Source organism: Piliocolobus tephrosceles, chromosome 7, assembly GCF_002776525.5.
Source record: "Piliocolobus tephrosceles isolate RC106 chromosome 7, ASM277652v3, whole genome shotgun sequence".
Classification (NCBI taxonomy): domain Eukaryota; kingdom Metazoa; phylum Chordata; class Mammalia; order Primates; family Cercopithecidae; genus Piliocolobus; species Piliocolobus tephrosceles.
In genome coordinates, this window is record NC_045440.1 from 4,084,102 (window position 1) to 4,099,546 (window position 15,445).

Here is a 15,445-nt window from a genome sequence, read left to right on the forward strand (position 1 = left end):
TACTTAATCCCCCATCTCCAGTTATCCCAATAGACCGACCCCAAGAGGGCATTTCCGCTGAAGTCCGGGGCTGTAAAAAATTAAGTGAGAAGAGCCTCGGTAAAGTCACACGTCGCCGTCACCCCAGGTACTACGCTGATGCGCTTCGGGCCGACCAGGTGCGCCCGCCGGGGCGTCTTCTACGCAGGACGGGCCAAGCCGAGAGACACCGGCAACAAGGGCAAGGCGGGAGGCCGGAAGGTCACCCCTGTCCCCGGCCGGGCGGCGCGGCCCAGCCTCACTTCCCGGGCACGTTCGGGCGGGGCGATTGCAGGGAACGAGGCGGGGAGGCGACAGTCCCCGGCTCCGCCGCGCGCCAGCCCGCCTTCCCTGCCCGGAGGCGCCGCAGGCCTGGGTTCCCGGACAGCTGAGCCGGAGCACCGCCTCCGGAAAGGTGAAGGCAGCCCCGGGAGGCGGGGACGGCGACGGGGGCGGGGGCCGCGGGCGGTCTCCCCGCGGCTGTCGCGGGGCCAGCCCAAAGCCCCCGATCCCCGGGAGCTGCGCTTCCCGCGGGGGGCGCCGGAGTAGGGCGGGCCAAGCTGGCCTGCGGCTGCGGCGGGAGGAGGGGCTAGCAAAGCACCCCCGAGCGGGCCCAGGTGCGGGAGGCCGGGGCTCGCTGCAACTTCTCTTTGGAAGCCCCTACACTAGCCCGGGCCTGCGCGCGCGCTCCCCCACGGCCACGCGCGCACCCTGCCGCCCGCTCCTCCGCGCGCCCTCCGTCTATTTTTTCCCTCTTCCTTTCATCCTCACACTCTAAAATAGGTCAAGGGGTGGAAGTTACACCTGGTGCAGCCCTCGGCTCTGATGCAAAAGCAGCTTTTGCCCCAGGCTGCGGGACAGCGTTGTGACTACTCGCATCGGGAGAGCTGCCGCCCGTCCCCACACCGTGCAGAAAGCGCCGGCGACTCGGGCGCTGACAATGGTCTGCAGAGGGGAGCGGAGAGAAGCCTCTGTTCCGCCCTAGACCCGCCGCCTCGGCGCCCGCCCGCAGGGAGGAGGGGGCGCGACAAGTCATCTAGCGCGTGCTCCGGAGCCCGCGCCCGGGTCCGGCCGCCAGGGTGAGTTCCTGGTCGTCCCCTGCCTTTCGGTAGCCCAGGGTGGCCTGTTTACCTTGCAAACTTAGATACGATGAAAAGAGGCGAGACTGCCATGCCGTAAGGGATTGCGGGATGTGCTTTGGGTGTGAGATAAGATAAATCAGAATTCAGAGATAAAGAACATGACTAGTGCCTTAAAGGTTAAAATGGATTCGTATTTTTTCATGGAGTGCACGTGTATCTTTCCCTGGGGAACTGATTTTTAATTAGTAAGAGGCAAAGAACTAAGATAACTTGAAGCCAGAAAGTTTTCAAAACTCACGATGAAAATACAGTTTAAGAAGGAATGCCAAAATAGAAAGGTAAGGATTTGTATGATATACTTGCTATGTGTGGGGTTTTTTTGTTTGTTTGTTTGACGGAGTCTCTCTCTGTCACCCAGGCTGGAGTGCAATGGCACGATCTCGGCTCACTGCGATCTCCACCCCCCGGGTTCAAGCAATTCCCCTGCCTCAGCCTCCTAAGTAGCTGGGATTACAGGCACCCGCCACCACGCCTGGCTAATTTTTGTATTTTTAATAGAGACGGGGTTTCAACATGTTGGTCAGGCTGGTCTCGAACTGCTTACCTCGTGGTCCGCCCAGATCGGCCTCCCAAAGTGCTGGGATGGGGCCCGGCTGGGTCTTTTTATATTACGTGGGTTCTTTGTGATAAATGATGTGAGCCCACAATGCTCTATGTAGAAAGAAGATAAGGCTGTAAACGTCTACTTGCAGAGCTTTGTGTTAGGTGGTAGGCATGAATTTAAATGTACATTGAAAATTTAGTGTGTAGAAAGAGCTAAACTATATCTACACTGTTTTAGGTTAAGATTTTGGTAATATTACAGCTAACCATTGGCATTTAACCCTGTTTCAGCAACTAAAAGTGCTATTATTCATGTGACATCAGCAAATGGAAGCCTTTATCTTTCTATTTTTTATTATTTATTTGTTTGTTTGTTTGTTTGTGTTTGAGACGGAGCCTCACTCTGTCGCCCAGGCTGGGGTGCAGTGGTGCCATCTTGGCTCACTACAACCTCCATCTCCTGAGTTCAAGCGATTCTCCTGCCTCAGCCTCCCCAGTAGCTGGGATTACAGGTGCAAACCACCATGCCCAGCTAATTTTTTTGTTTGTTTGTTTGTATTTTTAGCAGAGAGGGGGTTTCACCTTGTGAGCCAGGCTGGTCTCAAACTCCTGACCTCAAATGATCCACCCATCTCAGAAGCCTTTATCTTTTAGCTAATGAATGGGTAACTTGTTTGAAGTTTGGGGAAGGGAGAGTTGGAGCTTTCTCTGTCCTCGATGACTGGCTCAGAATACAGGGTAAAGAACTGTCCAGTATTATGAGTGGTGCCTTAGAGTTGCTCACAGCAAGATCACTTAGGAGAATGGAAGTGGCTCTCAGATGGTCATTGGTTATCTATAACTTATTTAAAGGAGACCTTGAGAAGTTGGGACATATCTTGTCACTGAGGAAATTATGCCAAAGAACTGCTGCTTTATTAACGCATTTGGTCAGATTTGAAAAGGGAGCTCTGTATACATTCTTTTTCTAACTCCAAAGAAATTTTTTTTCTAGAAAGATCCAATTGCTGTAATGATGTCCTTTGGAAATGTGCCTTTTTGTGTGTATATCTTAATATGGATAAAGTTCCAAGGTAGTTCAAAGGTTTTAATAAAATTTTACTTACCAGAGGGATGTGAAATTGGGAATACCCTGTGTGAATAGTTAACTTTGCCTTAAATTGGAAGGTCAATGGGAGCAGGGATCTTCTCAGTAAATCTTAAATCTCTGTGTGTGTGTGTGTATCTTTGACAGCCATATCTCACTGGAGATTGCAAGGGTTGTAAAGAAGAGACCAGACCTTTTAGTATTTCTGACAGGTGGATATGTGGATGCTTAAATGCATTTCACTTGTAAAGAATTTATATGCTCTTTTAGAGAACTAGTCTCCACAATTTGAAACAGATTTATGAAGAAGACTCTATCATTGCTTTAAAGAAGACACAAGCAAGACATACTTGGCACTATACAGGCTCATAATGTTGAGAGCAAAATGCAATTAAATGCCTGTGTTTACTACATGTCAAAGTTCTCATTTGTATTTTTAAACAGGAATTGAGTGAAAGCCCTCACTGCAATTAAGCCCCTGGTATAATGCATTATTGAAATTAGGCTGTCAGCACTTGTCTGTGCAATCTTATGTTTTTACTTGTAGATAAATTAGGAATTCTTCTGAAAAGAATGGCGTGAAAGCATTAAGATAACTGGAGAATTCATTTAAGGACAGACTGAAGAGGGATGCCAAATGGCCAGTTAAATGTCCTTCAGCTTTTGCAATTCACTTCTCTTGATGCCATAAAGAAAGTACATTGCATAGACATCCTAGCTGAGACATCTTCAAAAGGAGTAAACATCATTGACTTTGGATACTCACTTCTCATCCAGAGAAACTTCTAACCACTCAAAGAAAGCATTTTAAGAGTTTGAACTAGATCACCTGGATTGAAGCCCAGCTCCAAGCCATTTCCTTCTCTGTGAAATGGAGAGAATGACACCTCCCCAGGTGGCTATGGAGCAAATGACTAGGTGTAAAATGCTGAGTACACAGTTGGCACATTGTGAGCAGTCATAAAGAGGGGTTTATTACAAGAAGTAGGAATATGTTGACTAAATATCATCTCCTGGAGGCTGCGGAGAGGTTGCTGCCTAATTGACTCTAGAACTGAATATATGGGTCACTGGTTCAGTCCCCCATCTGGGTATACTGAGTATACTCCTAGTATACTCCTATAGCATAGAGTATAGAATATGTTGTACTCTTAGTAACCAGTGTCCTTTGGGAGCCAGAGGCTGTCACACTTGCATCTCCTTCACCCTAGACAGGCCTTTGACTCAGCTCGGTTAAAGAAGTAACCTGTGGTTGTTTTTAGAGATGACGATGAGGTGGTGGGGGGAGGACGGCACTTGAGGGGTTTAGTGTATGGTCCTCTTCACACATATGCATGGTTTTCTTCTCTTTGCTTTTCCCTTTTCCCTTCTATCCTCCCTTCTTTTCTCTCTAGGGGTCCCGACGATTATTTCCCAGCCTTTGTTAATATGTCTCGGCATCAACCCTAGGCCCTAAAGGGTTGTTAGTCCGGATTTGGGTAGTCCTGGAAGGTGCAGCCTGTGAGCTTCTTGTTCTTAAAGGTGTAACTGCGAATGTCAAATAGGCACAACCTTTGCCACTTCCATGGTTCTTCTGGGGTGTGACGTCCCATCTTGCTGTATTGAATGTGCTCATTTCTACCTTCTCTTTCTTCTCCGTCAGGTTGCAGATAATGGAAACTATCCTAACTATTTCAAGCAGGAAGGGGTTGAATATGAGAATTAGGTGCTCACAAGAAGGTTGGAATGAAGGTTGCAACTGAAAGTAGAGGAGGGGACCTGGCCTGAGCCTCATGTCTTGGCTCCCAGCAAGCTTGATTGGCCCCCAGGGTTGCTGCTGTCATTGCCACAGCCTGGGGGCTGGGAATCAGAACCACCGCTAGAACTGCTAACATCAAGGGTGCACCTTTCGGGCTATGTTCCATTGATCAGAGAGGCTGCTGCAAAATGCCTCTCCACCCTAGGAAGCTAGTGACTGAACATTGCTACCAACAACAAAAACAAGGAAGCAAATGTTTTCCTTAGATGCTCTGCACCTTCCTTGTTACCCTGCTCATCTCCCTGGAAGAACACTGTGCCCAGAATCCTAGCTGCAAGGGACTCTGGGAAATGCAGCTTATAGTTTTCTAGCCTCAAAGATAGAGGGATGCACACTTGAAGGAGATAGGAGTGAATGTTGTGTGACAATCCGTCATGCCTAACACATATCTAAAATATATTTCATCCGAGATTTGGCTAGAATATTTGTTTTTAAAGCTGGTAGAGATTGACTTTGGAAAGGTAAGAGGGTATGTTGTAAAAAATTTTTAAAGGAGCTAGTTGCTAACTAGTTACCTTTTCAAACAGATGGATGTTATCATTTTGCAGCTGAAATTGCTGGAAAAAGCATCAAGCAAATGAGTAACTAAAAATTACCAAGTGCCTGTCTCTGCATGTGGTACTAATTGAATGGAAATAATGTTCCTTAGGTTTGGTTTCATAATCAAGGTAAAATATTAGGAAAATTATTTTTTAAAAATTATTTTTCCTTCTCAAAGCCACAGATAGTCTACTCATTTAATGAACAACAATACAAAGGAAGACAGTAATGTCCTAAGAGAGAAATAATAGCACCTGGCTTGCTGGTTCTTTCGTCAGATGAATTATCTGTGTTTTTCCCGAATCCTTCTCTCCCCTGTAACTTTCAGCATGCTCATTTTAAGGATTACAGAAATAGACATGACTTGTTTATTGGAGAATAACATAAGAGTATGCTTGAGTTCACTTTAATTACTTATTTTATACCCTGGTGCTTGTCAGATTCCTTTTTTTCCAAACTATTGAAGTAGATATGATTGGATCTCTTCTATTTTTAAGCAATAAATTACCAGTTCATTTGCACTCACAAATTACATTAGCACATCAAGGGATGGTCTTGATTATTGAACAAAATTGTGTTATATTTACCTCTGATATTTGGAGTTGGAAAATGAGAGAAGATATTCATCCAGGGGGTGGATAACAATAAGGTTATGATAGTATGGTACTTTTATTATAAGTGCAGAACAGTAGGTTACTGGAAGAGAAAGTGGTGTGTTCTCTCATGATGAGGTGGAAGATGGAAATAATTGAAACATGAACATATTTCTGACTTCAAGGAATATTTGTTGATATTTTTAACAACAACAAAGAGGTAGCCAAGAGAGACAAGAAATAGCAACTGTCCGGGACCATGTCTTTCTCTTCTCTGTTCCCTTTAACACAGAGCTAGTGAAGTAGGAGAGCTTGACAAATGTTAGAGGGTTTTAGTGTTTAGAGAAATAATGTGTCTATAAGAAATGAGGACTACTTTTGGTGCTCTAATCAGTGTTCAGAAAGTAGTCAGAAGCCTTTAAAATTTTATCAGAGCCTATAACATTCCATAGGACATCACATTTATGATTAGAGTAATCCAAGAAAATACAGGTACGTTCTGAATGTTAAGACATTTGCATACAAAGATGGCAATTCAATGATTTATACAATTGTGAAATAGATCTAGGGTGGCCAGATGACTTAGTGTTCAAGCCAGGACACTTTTGAGAGTGAAGAGGGAATGATTAGTGATTGCCCTGAATACAGAAGCATAAATGGAGACTGCCTCAGCAAACCTTGGGGTGACCAGGACTTAACGGTCACCCAAGATTAAGATGCTAGTATTATAGCTTGATTGCATTAACTGCAATACTGATTTTAAAAAATTGTAATAGAATATACATAGAATGAAATATACTATTTTAACTGTTTTTTGAGTGTACAGTTCAGTGACCTTTATTTTTACATTGTTGTGCAACCATGGCCACCATCCATCTCCAGAATGTTTTTATCTTCTCAAAGTGAAACTCCATACCCATTAAACCATAATTCCCCATCCCTCCTCCCCACAGTACCTGGAAATCACTCTGTCTGTATATGTTTGATTATTCTAGGAACCTATATGTCATGGCTTGGCTGGGCACCCACCCAAATCTCATCTTGAATTGTATTTCCCACAATTCTCAACATGTCATGGGAGGATCCTGGTGGAAGGTAACTGAATCATGGAGGCGGGTGCTTTCCCTGCTGTTGTGATAGTAAGTCTCACGAGATCTGATGGTTTTATAAGGGGGAGTTTCCCTGCACCAGCTTGCAGCTCTCTTGCCTGCCGCCAATGTAAGACATGACTTTTCCTTTCCGCCATGATAGGGAGGCCTCCCCAGCCATGTGGAACCGTGAGTCCATTAAACCTCTTTTTCTTTATAAATCACCCAGTCTCGGGTATGTCTTTATCAGCAGCGTGAAAACAGACTAATATACTATATAAGTGGAATCATATAGTATTTGTCCTTCTGTGATTAATTTATTCCACGTAGTACAATATTTTCAAGGTTCATCCATGTTATAGTGTATATCAGAATCTCCTTCCTTTGTAAGGCTGAATAATATCCCATTGTCTGTTTATGCCACATTATGCTTATCCATTCAGCTGCAGTTCGGATACATGGCTTGCTTCCACCTTTTGCCTATTGCACATAATGCTGCTATGAACATGAGTGTACAGATATCTCCTAGAGTCCCTGCTTTCAGTTCTTTTAGGTATATACCCAAGTATTGGTTTTTAAATGAAGAAATTAAAAATGGAAGGAAAAGAAAGCATTTTTTTCTTCTGTAAGATATTTCTGATTCTGTTCCTCCAGCATAGTACTGCATCACATTGGTGCCCAGCTATGCCTCTGTAGGATTCATCAGAAAAATCAGGTAATTCAAAGAAACTACCTGCTGAAAAAAGCACCCAACATCTTAAATTTCATCTCCATACAAGAAAGGAAGCTAGTTTTTCTGTAACAACTACCATGATGCATTAACCACAGGGGTATGTCTCTAAATGAACAGGGCTGGCATCTAGAATGTCAGAATCTGAACAAAGTGAATGATGGCCTTCAGTAGCACAAAGAACCAGCGTGAGATTGAACAAAAGAATTCTCCATGTTACCTATACACCATAGAATACTATGCAGCCATGAAAAGGATGAGTTCCTGTCCTTTGCAGGGACATGGATGAAGCTGAAAACCATCATTCTCAGCAAACTGTCACAAGGACAGAAAACCCAGCACCACATGTTCTCACTCATAGGTGGGAATTGAACAATGAGAACACTTGGACATAGGGTGGGGAACATCACACACTGGGGCTTGTCAGGGGTGGGAAGCTGGAAGAGGGATAGCATTAGGAGAAATATCTAATGTAAATGACGAGTTGATGGGTGCAGCAAACCAACATGGCACATGTATACCTGTGTAACAAACCTGCACGTTGGGCACATGTACCCTAGAACTTAAAGTATAATAATAATAATAAGAAGAAGAATTCTCCATGTGACCAAGACCCATCTTTGTAACACAGGGGACCATGAACTTCCGGGGTGAGAGGGTACAGGCTAACAACTGCAGGTTGAGCATCCCTAACATGAAAATCCAAAATCTGAAATGCTCCAATATCCAAAAATGTTTGAGCACTCACATGATATGCCACAAGTGGAAAAATCCCACACCTGACTTTACTTGACAGATTGCTGTCAAAACGCAGTCCAAACTTTGTTTCATGCATATAATTATTTTAAAACATTATATAAAATTACCTTCAGCTATGTGTATATAAATCACAAATGAATTTTGCTGGTTTATGTCTATGCAAATATGCCACAATTGGAAACATTTTTGGTCCCAAGGATTTTCTCCTCTCCTCTCCTGCCCCTTTTTCTCTTTTCCTTCGTTTTTGTTGTTGTTGTTTGTTTGTTTGACAGAGTCTTGCTCTGTAGCCCAGGCTGGAGTGCAGTGGCATCATCGTGGCTCACTGGAACTCAATCTCCTGGGCTCAAATGATCCTCCTGCCTCAGCCTCCCAAGTAGCCGGGACCACAGGTTCATGCCACTACACCTAGCTAATTTTGTCTACTTTTTGTATACACTAGGTCTCACAAAAAGCCTACTTTACCCAGGCTGGTCTTGAATTCCTAGGCTCAAGTGATCCTCCCACCTCAGCTTCCCCAAGTGCTGGGATTACAAATTTGAGCCACCACGCCTGGCCTGGTCCCAGAGATTTCAGAAAAGGGATACTTAATCTGTATCTGTTGATTTGGAAGCTGAGATGAAAGGAGACAGACTACAGCAGAATAGGGAGCTTCCAGGTACAGAGAAAAGTATTCCTCCTTTGGCTGTGGAACTAGATACCTGAATGCCAGTGTCAAGAACATTAGTACAGCTGATCTCAATTTAGACAATCCCTTTATGGAAGTGAAGACATCAAAATGCAACCCTGCATTGGAAGTTTTAAGTAACACAATTTCCACTGGAGCTTTATAGTCCTGGAAAGTAACGTCCATGTGTCTGGGACAAATAAGGAGTTGCTGCATTTACTATATGGGAATTGCTCCCCCTGTTTAATTCTCTGAGCCAGTTTTGACGCTCTGAGGAGTCAACAGAGGAAATCTGCTCATTTAAAATGGCAGCCTTGAGGAAAACAGATACATTTCAGTCAGTAGTAGTAATCAAGCTTAAGAAAATACATCTGCAGAAGTTACCTGACAATCAGAAATGGTAGCTGAGAGCCAAACAGGTATTAAGGAGCTTTCAGAAAAATGGAGCCCACGGAGTATCTTACGGCAGCCCAAATGGACAGTGTTCCCAGGCCTGCTCTCCTTGGACAGTACCTGTATCGGTGAAGACTGAAAAATGAACAGGCAAGTCCATACAGAAACCTGCACACAAAGGTCTGTAACCACTTTGTTCCTAATTGCCAAAAACTGGAAGCAACCAAGATGTCCTTCAATAGGTGTATGGATCAACAAATTGTGGTATATCCTTACAATGGAATATTATTTAGTGATTAAAAAGTAATGATTTTTCAAGCCACAGAAAGACATGGTGGAACCCTAAATACATATTACTAAGTAAAAGAAGCCAGTCAACAAGGCTAAATGCTATGTGATTCCAGCTAATTGGCATATGGAAAGGCAAAACTCTAGAGACTGTAAAAAGATCAGTGGTTGCCCTGGGTCGAGTGGGAGGGGAAGAGAAGAATAGGTTAAACACAAGGGATTTGTAGGGCAGTAACACTAGGCCAGGTGCAGTGGCTCACGCCTATAATCCTAATACTCTGGGAGGCTGAGGCGGGTGGATCATGAGGTCAAGAGATCGAGACCATCCTGACCATATTGAAACCATATCTCTACTAAAAATACAAACATTAGCTGGGCATGGTAGTGTGTGCCTGTAATCCCAGCTACTCGGGAGGCTGAGGGAGGAGAATCGCTTGAACCCAGGAAGCAGAGGTTGCAGTGAGCCGAGATTGCGCCACTGTACTCCAGCCTGGTGAAAGAGTGAGACTCTGTCTCAAAACAAACAAACAAAAAACTACTCTGTGTGATACGGTAATGGTGGATATGTGACGTTATGCATTTGGCAAAACCCAAAGAACTGTCTAATAGAGTGAATCCTAATATAGCCTATGAATGTTAGTTAATAATAAATATTAATAGTGGTTCATCAGTTGTAACCCAAGTACCACACCAATGCAAGATTTTAATTTTTAAAAATTCATAAATTTTTTTTTCAAGTTAACACATACATCACTTGATGCTAGCATAGGAGTTGTAGAAAACGGTAACTTCAGGGCTCCAAGTGATGGCAGGTCAAATAGTAGGCTACATAGCTCCAAGTCAAGAGAATTAACAAAACAGTAGCTCTGTTGCCCTAATCCCAGAGGAAACATCTAATCAGCTACACTGCACCTTCAGTGCAGACATTTCACCCAAGCTTTCAACAGGCGAGGAGAATATATTCAATCAGACTTCTCAGCAGACCACTTCCTTGCCTTCCAGTTTCATATTAGTTAAAAACTTGGGTCAGATACTACAGAATCCATTAACAGACACACCTGAGACCAGAGAGAATGCCAGCCCTGAAGCTGCAATGCCAACCATCCACAAGTTTCTCCAACCTTCTACCATGAATGTTTCGTCCTACAGACATGGACTGGATTCTCCATGCTAGCTTTCCTCTGCAAGAAGCTCTTGGGGCTATGCATTGAGTTGGCAGAAATGCAGACCTTGATATTCTTGCTTTGCTAGCAAACCATCATAACTATGGAAAAATGGGCTTGATCATATGTCATTCCCTACAAAAAGCTATGTAGACACACCCATACATATATACATATACATTATGTGTAGAAACCTACATGTAGAATGTTGAGATAGATAATTTTAACGATTTTTTTCAGCCAAAATAGTTTATGATTTCTTGTCTGATAGTTTGTCTATTCTACTTGTTAAAATGTGGGCCTTTTGGCCGGGCATGGTGGCTCAAGCTTGTAATCCCAGCACTTTGGGATGCCGAGACGGGTGGATCACGAGGTCAGGAGATCAAGACCATCCTGGCTAACACGGTGAAACCCCGTCTCTACTAAAAAATACAAAAAACTAGCCGGGCGAGGTGGCGGGCGCCTGTAGTCCCAGCTGCTGGGGAGGCTGAGGCAGGAGAATGGCGGGAACCCGGGAGGCGGAGCTTGCAGTGAGCTGAGATCCAGCCACTGGACTCCAGCCTGGGCGACAGAGCCAGACTCCGTCTCAAAAAAAAAAAAGAAAAGTGGGCCTTTTAAAATGTGTTGGCAGTATGTGCATACAGAAGATTTTTGTTCTCCTTAAGATGATGTGTTCTGGCATAAAATTAAGACCTTTTTTTTTTTTTTTCCAGTAGAGTGCCCCTCTGTTACCCAGACTGGAGTGCAGTGGTGTGATCTTGGCTCACTGCAACCTCTGCCCCCTGGGTTCAAGCGATCCTCCTACCTCAGCCCCCTAAGTAGTTAGGACCACAGGTGTGTGCCGCTCCACCCAGCTAATTTTTATACTTTTTGTAGAGACGAGGCTTGCTGTGTTGTCCAGGCTGGTCTGGAACTCCTGAGCTCAAGGGATCTGCCCACCTTGGCCTCCCAAAGTACTGGGATTACAGGCTTGAGCCACTGCACCTGGCCAGATGGATGGTTTTGTGTGTAGCATACCACTGTAGAATGAGAGTGGATCTTTGGAAGGCAGAACCTACTATAAATCCTACCACTTGTGCAGCTAACAGCTGACTGACTTCATGCTGTGGCTGTGTGTTTCTGCTGTAGACGAGGTAGGCCTTGTCAACTCAATTGTCAAATTAAAAACTTGTAGCCACATGGTTTGGGGGTTTGGATTCTTCCCAGTCTGCTGAAGATTATGATTTATCCATTAAAGCAGGAAGTTCAAGAATAATTGAATAACTAAAAAATGGAGGAAAAATTATGTTATATTTTTACATGGAACTTTTTATTACAAGTAAATAGTAACCACTAAACCATGTATACTGGCGGCCGGGCGCAGTGGCTCACGCCTGTAATCCCAGCACTTTGGGAGGCCAAGGTGGGCGGATCATGAGGTCAGGAGTTTAAGATCAGCCGGCAAATATAGTGAAACACCGTCTCTACTTTAAAAATTCAAAAATTAGCCTGGTGTGGTAGCATGTGTCTGTAGTCCCAGCTACTTGGGAGGCTGAGGCAGGAGAATTGCTTGAACCTGGGAAGTGGAGGTTGCAGTGAGCCGAGATTGTGCCAGTGCACTCCAGCCTGGGTGACAGAGTGAGACTTTGTCACAAAAGAAAAACAAAACAAAACAAAACAAACAAACAAACAAACAAACCACATGTATACTGGCAGGACACAGTGGCTCATGCATGTAATCCTAGCGTTTTGTGAGACAGAGCCAGGCAGATCTTTTGAGTCCAGGAATTCAAGACCAGCTTGGGCAACATGGCAAAACCCCATCTCTACAAAAACAAAAATTAACCTGGGGGTGGTGGAGTATGCCTGTAGTTCTAGCTACTCGGGAGGCTGAGCAGGGAAGATTGCTTGAGCCTGGGAGGTCAAGGCTGCAGTGAGCCATGATCGCACCACTGCACTCCAGCCTGGGCAACAGAAGAAGACTCTGTCTCAAACAAACAAAAATGTATATAAGTCTTTTAAAACCTTGTGCAATGGCTACCTTCATTAAAGCTGTACCTGAGTAGCTCCTGTCTTCTGTTTATTTAAACTAGACTGCAGCGTGTCATGATAGATCTGTAGACATGTGGATTCAGCCCATGTGAATTCTAGTCCTTGCTCCTCAAGAAACCAATGCTATTGTTTCCATACTGGTTGATTCCCAGATACTTATACATGACACCAATCGCATCAGCTTTCGTTTTGTAATCCATTCACCTGTTTTTGACTCTGGTCTTGTACATGAACTATGTAACGTCTCATTTTCTAACAATTTAGCATGCCCTAAAACAGAGATTTGATGATCAAGGTAGAATATTGGCTTTTCTAAGGAAACTCGAAAAGACTCATGTCATTATTGTGATATTATTTTTGTTATTTTAAAGCTATTTTTCAAAAATATCGTATTCCATCTTTTTGAAAAACATTACATTTCAACATCATTGACATGGGGTGCATCTTACACTTGATGACACATCCTCATCTTTCTTGGCAATAAGTAAAACAGTTGTGCATTTTACAAAATAGGTGGCCTCCTAGCTTCTGTGAAATGTTTTATAGCCATTTACCAGAACATTTCCATCCTGCCCCAGGAACTTCAGGTCGAATGCTTTGTCTTATTTATTTTGTAATTTTAAATTTCGAGCCAGAGTTCTGTATTCCTGTTTAATTTTTTTTTTATTTTTAAGGTAGTTTATGATAGAACTCCTTGAGGTTAAAAAATAGTATTTGTAGTTTTTAACTCTAAATAATAGACTGTGGTTTTTTGTTTGTTTTTGCTTATTTGTTTGTTTGTTTTTGAGACGGGGTCTCTGCCACTCAGGCTGGAGTGCAGTGGCACAATCACAGCTCACTGTAGCCTCAAACTCCTGGGCTCAAGCGATCTTCCTTCCTTATCCTCCTGAGTAACTGGGAGTATAAGCATACACCACACGAGGCTAATGTTTTTGGGTTTTTTTTGTTTTTTTCTTATTTTTTATAAAGATGGGTCTCTCTATGATGCCTAGGCTTGTCTCAAACTCCTGGTCTCAAATGACCCTCACATCTTGGCCTCCCAAAGTGCTGGGATTACAGGTGTGAGCCATGTGCTTGGTTCAGAGATAAGACTGTTTTCTTATACACAGGCTTATCTCTGGAAAAACAAACACAGTCATAAAATGGAATATAAAAACTGAAAAAATCAAACTTTCCAAAACAGTCTGGTTTATTCTGGTCACAGACTTAGTAACTCCTCCCACTAGGAGAAGTACAATTTGCTGCCACAGGAAAGCTTAAAATGTCAAATGCATTCTTATGAAATACAGTGCAAGCTGCCTGCAAATGAGGCCATTCTTTCAACTAGCGTTATTTCCTACTTCAGTGCAGTTTTCATAATTGTGGCACTTACCCAGAACGAAAAGCCTCTGTGTGTGATGTAAGCATTCAAGCCATATGGCTGCATTGGTTTTTGTAGATACTAAGCAGGTGTGGACTCGGAGACTCTGGAGGGAACTACAGAATCTGAGCTATTGAGGAGCTCAGTTTGAAAGAAGCAGAGCTAGCCCCACAGTGAACACAGAGCATAGAGATGGCGGCAGGGAGCTCTGACTGAAAAGCCGAAGGCTGGCAATCAGAAGGCCACTACCCAAGGGCTTAGCAGGAAGACACAGTGTGGCCAGCTTTCCCCAGCATCCAGATCCCTGTCCGGAACCAACGTGGCCTGTGAGCTGTCAGTACAGGATGTCACCAAACTCGTTTATCCGAAGCTCACCCCTCTGATGACCTGAAAGTCTTTTTCTTCATATTTTTTATAGGATCCCAAAAGGCTTAGTTGTCTGATTTTTTTTTTTTTAAGTCCAAGGTATACTACAAGCAGGAAATTAGAAAGTAGAGGAGCTTATGGAGACAGGCACGATGAGAGTGAGAAATGACAGCCAACCGCAAGATGGGGCAGGCTGGGGCACGGCGACTCACGCCTGTAATCCCAGCATGTTGGGAGACTGAGGCAGGCAGATGGCTTGAGCTCAGGAGTTCAAGACCAGCCTGGGCAACATGACAAAACTCCATCTCTACTAAAAATACAAAAATCAGCCGGGTATGGTGGAGAGCACCTGTAGTCCCAGCTACTCAGGAGGCTGAGGCAGAAGAACTGCTTGAAACCAGGAGGCAGAAGTTGTAATGAGCCAAGGTAGTGCCACTGTACCCCAGCCTGGGTGACAGAGCAAGACTTTGTCTCAAAAAAGAAAAAGAAGAAGAAAAAAAGAAGCACTCCATGACTAGGCATGTGATGCATGCCTGTAATCCCAGCCCTTTGGGAGACCAAGGCAGAAGGATCGCTTGAGCCCAGGAGTTCAAGACCAGCCTGGGCAACATAGTAAGACCCTCCATCTCTACAAAAAGTAAAAAAAAAAAAAAAAAAAAAAAACAGTAGCCTGGCATGGTGGCCCATTCCTGTGGTCCCAGCTATTCAGGAGGTTGAGGTAAGAGGTTCACCAGAGCCCAGGAATAGGAGGCTGCAGTGGGCTATGATTGTGCTACTGCATTCCAGCCTGGGTGACAGAGTGAGACCCTGTCTCTGTGCTCAGGGTGGGGGCGGGGGGAAGAAACACTCCAAACAAATACAGCCATGTGCCATTTAGTGTGG

General features: G+C 44.0%; 1 protein-coding gene across 1 annotated transcript in view; it reads left to right on the forward strand.

The window, feature by feature from the left end:
- LOC111551390 overlaps positions 1-15,445 on the forward strand; it is a 47,888-nt gene that overhangs the window by 20,154 nt on the left and 12,289 nt on the right. The window contains exons 2-4 of the mRNA XM_023225311.1: positions 22-158; positions 802-1,097; positions 6,717-6,816. Coding sequence (XP_023081079.1) covers positions 22-158; positions 802-1,097; positions 6,717-6,816 — 533 coding nt within the window. The remainder of the gene's footprint in view (positions 1-21; positions 159-801; positions 1,098-6,716; positions 6,817-15,445) is intronic.